Source organism: Idiotropiscis lumnitzeri, chromosome 13 (genome assembly GCF_059441095.1).
Source record: "Idiotropiscis lumnitzeri isolate Australia: NSW breed Sydney's pygmy pipehorse chromosome 13, RoL_Ilum_1.0, whole genome shotgun sequence".
NCBI lineage: Eukaryota > Metazoa > Chordata > Actinopteri > Syngnathiformes > Syngnathidae > Idiotropiscis > Idiotropiscis lumnitzeri.
The window spans coordinates 17,241,894-17,251,504 of NC_142403.1; the positions used below are offsets into that span (position 1 = coordinate 17,241,894).

A 9,611-nucleotide genomic window follows, 5' to 3' on the forward strand; every position below is an offset into this window, starting at 1 on the left:
CCATTGGAACAAAAATGGTGCTGCAACACCTATATACAGACAGTATAACAATACTTACATATTATTAAGAAACGTGTGTCTGCATGCCTGTATTATACCACCACTGGTGGCGATGTCACACACCAGCGAAACTGATACCAACTGCGCCACTATTCACTTTTAAAGGGCCATAGAACACTTTGGAAAATCCTGTCCCTATTATGAACTTTTGACTAAATCCCTGTTTTATACTGGCTTCCATGAAAGCCTTTCAAAGAGGCAAATGGTTTAAATGATATGTTGCCATGAAACAGCAGCCCACTCTGCCAGATACTCTGACATATTTGTGGGCTTGTTGTGCTCTCTGCTCTGTATTTATGGTGAATAGACGTGGCCCACTTGAGCAGAGAGGGGCCGGCCTTCCGTGGGTTGGTAGGAAGGGGAAAACGAAGGGGAAAAGAAAGAGGAAGGATTGAAACAAAGTCATTTCCCAGCCCGTTCACACACTAAGGCATATGCAGCAAGAGCAGGCCCAGAAGACAAAGTCAGGATGTGACATCAGCCGCAGGAAGGGAAGCCAAACGACTAGTTCAACTTTTTCTTGACTTGTGAGTTGCATTGGAGTGAAGTCGGACGTCTGTTTACGGCAGGGAGAGAGAGGGGGGGGCAGCCAGGGGGGAGGAGAAGGGGGTAAAGCAGCTGGAGCTGTCCTCCAAAATCCACTCCGGCCTCTCCCAAAGCTTTTGCCGACATTGTTGAGCCACTTCTGTAGGAAAACAACCAGGTACAGTTGAGACAACTTTTTCCTATTCTGTCCTATTTGGGAGCAAATCCCCTATGAGCTTTTCTGGTTTTGTTTTTAGTGTGTGGAGTCAATAAACAACGGGGGAAGTATGTGTGTGTGTACTTGAGAGGAGTGCATGACCAGACACGCTTCAGTTTGAGACTATGATGGGGGGGGGGGGGGGGGGGGGGGGGGGGTAAAAGTTTTGTAGCCCACACGTGTTTATCTTTTTTCGTTAATATACTTCTCGACTAGTAAATGGTGTCCTTGTTTATGTTTGCTTGATGTTTAAGTCTCCCTTTGAAGCTCTTTTGTTATGGAGCTGTCTCATGACCACGTATTCACACTCCCCCACTGAACTGGCCGGTAGAGGAAGAAAAAAAAAAAAAAGGATCTCTTTTGCAGATCACACACTCTCAGATCATCACGGTGACATCATCTTTCCTCATACAATTTGTCTGGAGGGAGATTTCTTCAATGTTTTATCAATTAGGAATGGACAAACGGTCTCATTTCCACACAGACTGACTTGTGAACTGGAAAGGAAACAAACGTTTGCTAATAATGGTTCAGGGACGAACAACAACAGGAATTGTATAGAGTTACTTTACGCACAAATGTTGATGATAGTCTCATGTTGCACTCAAGGTCGATTGACTGTAGAGACCAATCAGTGGAGGTCATACTTGAATATAAATGGAAAGGTCACGATAGAGAGCGTAAGCCCAAGACCGTTGAAAAAAAAAAAAGTGGCGTATTCCAAATGCCAAATCATCCTAATCAGATGTAATGTGCTGTTTATTGAGGTTGCATCTGCTTGCTTAATGCTTAACATTCATCAGAAGTCTGCAGCTTCGATGATTGCCAAATGGTTTGGATGCTTGCTCGGTGGGTTAAATGAATGAGGATTTTTTTTTTTTTTATGAGAAAGGTTTATTTATGATAGATAAAAGGCCACAATGGGTTCTAAAATTTGACAAAAGGGCCGCCGGACCAGGCGCAGGTGTTTTGGTCACCTCACCTCATCGGAGAAAAAAAATACATTTAATTTGAAATGAAAGTGAACAAAAGCATAACAACAAAATTTTTGTCGTTGACTCATCACAGTGTTTAGAAAATAAAACACCAACAAGGTTTATTCGTTGAATTTTTTTCAAGTTTGGCGGGCCGGATTAAACCGTTTAACGGGCCGCATGTGGCCCCCGGGCCGTAGTTTGCCCACGCTTGCTATAGACAAACAACCATTCACACGCTTATTCACATCAGGACAATTGCAGTGAATATATAATCACAGAACCGACCAAAATGAACTCGTTTACTGCCATTGACGGCTAAAGACGCCAAAGATTCATTCTTTTTTTTACTCGTACTAGTTTAACAAACTTTTTCCGTTCTTTGGTAATTAGCAATAGATCATGGTTGCTTTAACCAGAGACACCAGTTTTTGACCAAACGCTTAAACTCTAAAATGTTTTCCCTCTTCAAGGCAATCGAACGGCAATTCTGGAGAGTACAAACTGCCCATCCGTGAGGAGAAACTGAACGAGGACATGGCTTTGTGTCTGGGCCAGGTGTTCAGCAAAGACAAAACGTTCCGACCACGGAAACGCTTTGAACCTGGCACCCAGCGTTTTGAACTGTACAAGAAAGCCCAAGCCTCGCTCAAGTCCGACCTTGACCTGAGGAAGGTAGTGCAGCTGCCCGAGGGCGAGAGCCTCAATGACTGGATCGCCATGCACGTGGTGGATTTTTTTAACAGAATCAACCTGATCTACGGCACGGTCAGCGAGTACTGCACTGAACGCACCTGTCCGATCATGTCCGGGGGGCTCAGGTACGAGTACAGGTGGCAGGACGGCGACGACTACAGGAAACCCACCAAGTTGCCTGCGCTCAAGTACATGAACCTGATGATGGACTGGATTGAGTCGCTCATCAACGATGAGGAAATCTTCCCCACCAGAGTAGGTGTGTGAGGAGGTCTTTTACAGATTGTGTGTATTATAACGGTTTTATGAAGCTTCATTAATGTGCTACGGGTTAAAAAGAGGTTAATTGAACCATGAGGCTGACATTTCGAAGCAATCAAACGGCGGGCGTATTTTGTTGCATCAACAAACTTGGGAATTACCACAATTATTGGGACCCATGATAAGATGTAAATGACCCCATATTTAATCCATCCATTAGTGAGTGAGTGTTGGAGGACCAAGCTTCTCTTGCGAGGTCCATCTTGAAAATGGCCTCGCAAGTGTATCTGCAATTAAATCCACACTTTTCCTTCCTTCGGCCGTTGTGGTTTAAAAAAGCAAAAATATATTTTAGATTTTCGAACGGTCGCAAGTTACGACTTTTGGGTGTGTTGATTATGCATAACGCTGCCCCCCTCTCGAGTGGGTAGCCAATCACAAGACGCGTTCGTCATCTTCAGCGTAAGGCCAGCGAGAAGGCTCACTGTAACCAACTCGTGATCTGATTGGCTATCGCAACTGTCTATCAAATCTGAAAGTACATTCACTTTGACAGAACAGACGCCGGCACGATTGTATCTGAAGGCCTCGGAAAGAATAGTGTGTGCTTCTGGTATTGTGAAATCTGCCTGGCAACACAAGCTAGCTGAGTTCTGATTGGATAAAAACTCTCACCTACAGACATTTTGCTAATCTCATTTGGCTGGAACCATTTTGGTCTGTTTTATTTTTTTCCCTCCTCTGATTGGTCAATCAGAAAATTCTGACAAGTTGTGAGCCACCAAGCTGGCCCGGTGAGGAATATTTGAAATATGATTGGTTAAACAATCAGTGTTGCAGCTGATATAATTTAAATTACTGAACATCGGCAAGTGCTACTGATTTTGTAAATCCTGGGCAGATTATAGTAAATTGACATAGCAACACATAGAGGCTGAAATCTGATTGGACAAAAAAAATTATCATCCACGCACATGTTCGGAAAGCAGTGCAGTTTAGAGAAATGCATTTCTTCTTAATAAATTAAAAAAGAAAATCCACATATTTTTCATTTCCACTGCAGGTGTTCCCTTCCCCAAGAATTTCCAGCAGGTGTGCAAGAAGATCCTGAGCCGGCTCTTCAGGGTGTTTGTGCACGTTTACATTCATCACTTTGACAGCATCTGCAGCATGGGCGCCGAGGCCCACATCAATACCTGTTACAAGCACTACTACTTCTTCATTTCGGAGTTCAACCTCATCGACCACTCTGAACTTGAGCCCCTGGTGAGACATGAGTGTAACCTTGACCTTGTGTTATGTGATCAATTAAAATATTGTCAAATGCTTCATCGTGAGGCATGAAATGAGATTAAGATCAAATCCCTCGCATTGACTTTGGTTGTAATAAAACTGTAATAATTAGGGATATGAAATAAAATGAAGCTTGCCCATCAGTGATCCTCTGTTTTGTTGTCCTGCAGAAAGAGATGACTGAGAAGATTTGCAATTAAACTGCAAATATGAAGAAGACAAAATGCTCACCTGCAATGGACTCGAAACCAAGAACTTTCACATTCATGTGTAACATATTACAACGTGAGCGGTATGAGTGTCACTGTGAATTTTTATGATCCAACCGCACTTTCAGGTGGTGTCAAGATGTGGGTTACTTATGTTAACAATGGTGCTGTTTTTTTATTTGTCTCTGAGCTGGTTATTAATTTCCTCTGTCTTTCCTCCTGTTTTTCATCCTGTGCATGTATTTATGGTTGGCCTTTTATAAGATATTTTGAGCTTTTTGGACTTTTATTGAGTAAAAGATTGTATTTTTGAAGGTTTTTGAAACCCTGAGTTTCAAACTGAAAGGGAATGAATAAATGAATGAAATAAAAGGATTTTGAATGACTAGTTTAGACAGACACTTTAATTTTTAGGGAGTTAGGACTGTCAAAATTTCTCAGAAATAAATTTATATTGAAGCAACGAAGAGCACTGTGTACAGAATGCTGACGCAGCATTTTTAAGGAATTGAATACATTAAAACGGATTCAAATAAAGTATAAATAACATGCTATGACAGGTATACAGAAGAGGGAAACACATTTAAAGTTCATCGCTGGGATGAAAACATTCCCCACAATATAAAGAGGCGTGCTGAAACGCGTCAGTGTGACGTTGTCGTTTCAAACCAATAAGAGAAGAGAATACGTGCAAGGGGGCGTGGTGATACATTTTCATGTGGTTTCCCGCTGGGTGCGTCACCGGTCGACTGGCGGCTTTCATTTAGCAATGGCAGCTTACATCAGCTCTCTAAGGCTCTGACCAGTGGGGAATCGGCCAGTTCGGAGAATGTTCAGGTTAAACCATTTCATGTTTAATATTCGCTTGAACGGCACCGGTCTTATCTTTAAAATTCATAGGAACGGCGTGAACGGCAGTCGGGTGGGGTTTTTACAGGTTTGTGCTAGGCTAGCCGATTAGCTGTGTTGACGATATCATGGCTGAAAAAAAACCCGATATCATGCTGTCAGTGACGTCACGACCTGCTTTGGCTTTGCTAACGTTTGCTAGCTATTGGATTTCATACTGATGGCTTACCCATTTATTTATATACCCATTTATTTATATAGTGCCTCTCTCAGAGGACTGACAAAGCGATTTACATGGTTAAAATGCAAAATAAACTACACACAACATAAAGTTAACACATGAAATGTTATCAGTTTCTAGCAGAACGCCAGCTGAAGAGCATAATTATGGTTTTATGTCTAGGAGTTAAATTACACTATCATTACTAAAGTTACTTAATTACTATCAAACATTTGTTTATGTATCGGCAAATAAGTAATCCTACCGTGAGGCAATAGCTGGCACGTGACATTATGTTCTTGACTGACATCAGTTTTTTTTTATTGCATCAGAGTTTCAGCTGATGCCGGGTATTCCAGGTCAACTAAATATTTGAAATGTTCCCTCAGTTGGCAGTTATGGTGAGGCACAGCGTGATGACAGAGTTGCATGCCTTCCAGTACTCGCTCCAGGTATGAGCTGTCCCCATGATGATGTGAAACATCCACTTATCAGTCTTATCTACCGTTTCACATAACACGTTTCATCACTCTCCATGCGTCATGTACGATGGCTGGATTTGTATTAAGATAGTTCTGGTAATAGCCGATAAGTTTGGCATTTTGCAGACTAACTGCAAGCTACTGTTTTGGCTGGTTGCTTTGGAGCAGGGGTACTTCAACAGTGATTTCACATTAACGTGGTTCTTCCCCAAAAACAAAACAAAATAAAGAAGTTCTATGCCAGTCCATTGTATAAGGTTGGACACAATTTGTTTTCGGGTGGTTATTCTAATGCCAGAGTTAATCTTCGATGCGCTTAACTTTGTGTATTATTTTAGCAAATTTCAATGAAATTAAATAAGTGACCTTTGATGTTCCCCTCGTGGTAAGGTCACTCTCAAAACTGTTTAGAATGCAAAATGCCAAACTGTGCATTTTTCTCTATTCCAGTTTCTCAACAGAATCAGCGTTTGATTTCACACCACTCTTACACGTTTCCTGTCTGTTCCAGGGCAACTCCCTGGCTCTGGGCCAAGTAGGGCAGTGCTATAAAGAACTGCAGAAGCAAAATGGGATCGTTTCAGATGACAGGCAGCACATCGCTCAAGTCCCTGCAGGTAGGACAGCTCTATTGTGCCGTGCGGCGTAACATGGTTTCAAATGTCTTTATTTGTTGCCTTCATCAGAAGTTGAGAAAAGCCAGCCTTTGAACATCCCAGATGCTGCCAAACGAAAGAAGAAGAAAAGATCACGAGCGACAAACAACTCCACTGGCACTTTTGACGGTACTAACGGCAGCATTTGAATACGACTCATTGTGATTTGTATTTAACTCTTTCTTCATTCATTTTAGACCTCTACAAGCTGACAGACGAGGTGCTTGGCCAGGGGGCCTTTGCCAAAGTCCAGGGATGCGTCAGCCTGCAGAACGGGCAGGAGTATGCAGTAAAGGTGACTTTGAAAATGTGTTTCTATAAAAGGGCAATTTAATAGAATTAGGTTAGCATTAGCAAAGCAGAGGTGGGTAACTAAAAACATCAAAAAGTAATTTTGGTCTGTCACGCAGATTATCGAAAAGAGTGCGGGTCACAGCCGCAGCCGAGTCTTCCGAGAAGTGGAGACGCTTTACCAGTGCCAAGGAAACAAGTGAGGGAATTCCCGTCATGAAAGACACCCCATGAAATGATCACAATTAACGCTCACTGAAACTAAATTGTCGAAATTTATTCCCAGGAACATTTTGGAACTGATTGAGTTCTTTGAAGACGACAGCCGCTTTTATTTGGTGTTTGAAAAGTTGCGAGGAGGTGAGCGTAAAGAACGGCGACCATTTTGTCTGCACGCTATGCGACACGCCCCCCACACAGTGTGATTGTTTCGTGTCCGCAGGCTCCATTCTTACGCACATCCAGAACCGGAAGCATTTTGACGAGCTGGAGGCGAGCAAGGTGGTCCGTGACATCGCCCAAGCGCTTGACTTCCTACACATAAAGGGTACGTCGCCTTCTTGTCCAATCTATCCACATCCAGCTGACCTGTCCTCGTTGTCACGGTAACGACGTGTTGTTCTTCCAGGTATCGCTCACAGGGACCTCAAACTGGAGAACGTCCTTTGTGAATACACCGATCAAGTAAGCGAAGCTGCAAATGGATTATTTAAAAGGCCTTACTTTGACCCCAAACCAAAACGTAATGTGATTTACCGCAGCTGTAGAACATTTCAATGGCAGCTTTTTTCTGACCTCCTCAGGTATCGCCGGTTAAGATCTGTGACTTTGACCTGGGAAGCGGCGTGCAGCTCAGCAGCGCCTGTACACCAATTACCACTCCAGAACTCACCACGCCGGTGAGATTTTTACCTTGTGACACATTCGTAATTTGAGAAACATTGGTTGTTGTGACAGAGCACTTTATGTTGGTCACTAACTTGGGGTTATGTGTTCTGTGTTTTTTAAAAAAAAAATTTTTAGTGTGGCTCCGCAGAATACATGGCTCCAGAGGTGGTGGAGGTGTTCACCGACGAGGCGTCCTTCTACGACAAACGCTGCGACCTGTGGAGCCTCGGGGTCATTCTGTACATCCTGCTAAGTGGCAGCCCCCCCTTCACTGGCCACTGTGGCAGCGATTGTGGGTGGGACCGGGGCGAAACATGCCGCACATGCCAGGTACACTCACTCAGCTGGGACTTGACAACTACGTCATATTGTCGCCTCCGTTCTAGAATGCGTGACGTATTCCTAATTAAGACCGCATGTAACGTTCCGCCTCCAGTGTCACCTGTTCGAGAGCATCCAGCAGGGCAAATACGAGTTTCCCGACAAGGACTGGGCTCACATCACAGACGCCGCCAAGGATCTTATCAGCAAGCTGCTGGTACGAGACGCCACTCTGCGCCTTAGTGCCGCTCAGGTCCTCAAGCACCCGTGGGTGCAGGGGGTAGGTCCTATTTTTTTTTTTTTTTTGGGTGTTCCATGGTTAATGATGGGAGACCTGTTTTTCACATTGCTTTACCACCCTTTGTACAGAACGCCCCAGAGAGAGGTCTTCCAACTCCTCATGCCCTACAGAGGTAAGGAAGAAAGTCACAAAACCACTGGAATGAACATAGTACAAAATGTTATATATTACAGTGTTCCCTCGGTATTTGTGGTGGATAATAGCAGAAATCCACTCGTGATTGAAAAGGTTTGTAATTGCCTACAGTTGCCACAAGGTGGCAGCAAAGCACAACCTTTATGTTAGATAAGGCAACAGCCTATGAAGGTACTCCCTTCACTTTGACACAGTTGCTCTGCACCGACATGGCGCCAAAGCACTACTTTTATAATAGACAAGGCACCAAAAATTGTGGATAAGAAAAAGCTCAGTGCGCATGTACAAAATCCACCTTGTGCAACACACTCCAAAAATCAAGCCCTGCAGCAACGGCTTAGCAGTCGTGGTGGAAGAATATGGCAAGCATTTTTAGTTTGCATGGAAAAGTGCTCCGCATGACTTTTAAGATAACCTTAAATATACTGCGCACTTTTTTTTTTATTTATTATTATTATTAATCGGTCAATTAATTATTTTTTTTCTGCCAAAATCCATATCGCTAGACCAATGTTTTTCTTTTTCTTCTTAATGGTTTAACATGCAGAAGGCCATGCTCATTTTGGGTGTCCCAAAGAAATGAGCACAACAGGAGGGTTGAAAATGTTTCTCCTTATTTATGTGGAGCCATTCAAGTCAAAGAACATCTCTGACGCTTTGTGTACGTCGACTTTGCAGGAACAGCAGCACCAAAGACCTGAGCCAGTTTGCGGCCGAAGCCATCGCCTTCCACCGGCAGCTATCGCAGCACGACGAGCAACAGCATCAGCAGCAGCAGGACGAGGAAGAAGAGGAAGACGGGTGCCCCGTCGTTGTTTGCTCCATGAGGCTCTCTCCGCCGTCCAACTCCCGACTCGCTCGCAGGAGGGCGCAGTCCAACGCCCTTCGCGGCCGAGACGGCACGGCTGAGCTTACAGCTTGAAAATGAGCGGCTCGTCATCCTGTTTTTGTGGAAACTTTTTTTCCCCCCTTTCCCACTGCCTGTAATCTTATCACTTGCCACAAAGTAGCACTTCCTCTTGGAAACCTCGAACAAGCTCCTGATATTTGAAACCAAATTTTCTTTTTTTACCCGTTTTGTTTTTGACTCAAAAACTCAGTAGGTCATTTATTATTTTTGTATTTATTATAGTGAAACATCTAGCTTTATATTATTGTTTCCTAATTACATGAAGAAATTATTTGCTTTATTTTCCTAATTATGTGTAGCTTTTATGAAGCCTGTCGTCAGTG

At 43.4% G+C, this 9,611-nt stretch overlaps 2 protein-coding genes across 2 annotated transcripts; both read left to right on the forward strand.

Moving 5' to 3' along the window:
* Positions 1 to 679: 679 nt before the first annotated feature.
* mob3c (MOB kinase activator 3C) lies at positions 680 to 4,607 on the forward strand. The gene is made up of 4 exons (XM_088313277.1): positions 680 to 763; positions 2,250 to 2,731; positions 3,797 to 3,999; positions 4,197 to 4,607. Exons 2-4 carry the CDS (start codon positions 2,314 to 2,316, stop codon positions 4,224 to 4,226), a joined length of 651 nt encoding a protein of 216 aa, XP_088169403.1. The 5' UTR covers positions 680 to 763; positions 2,250 to 2,313; the 3' UTR covers positions 4,227 to 4,607.
* A 342-nt stretch (positions 4,608 to 4,949) lies between these two features.
* Positions 4,950 to 9,442, forward strand: mknk1 (MAPK interacting serine/threonine kinase 1). Its single transcript, XM_088313915.1, has 14 exons — positions 4,950 to 5,072; positions 5,694 to 5,756; positions 6,298 to 6,403; positions 6,473 to 6,571; positions 6,640 to 6,737; positions 6,853 to 6,932; positions 7,020 to 7,093; positions 7,176 to 7,280; positions 7,362 to 7,417; positions 7,537 to 7,632; positions 7,757 to 7,951; positions 8,058 to 8,222; positions 8,312 to 8,355; positions 9,057 to 9,442. The coding sequence occupies exons 2-14, from the start codon at positions 5,703 to 5,705 to the stop codon at positions 9,298 to 9,300; spliced, it is 1,416 nt and encodes a 471-aa protein (XP_088170041.1). The 5' UTR covers positions 4,950 to 5,072; positions 5,694 to 5,702; the 3' UTR covers positions 9,301 to 9,442.
* Positions 9,443 to 9,611: the final 169 nt, after the last annotated feature.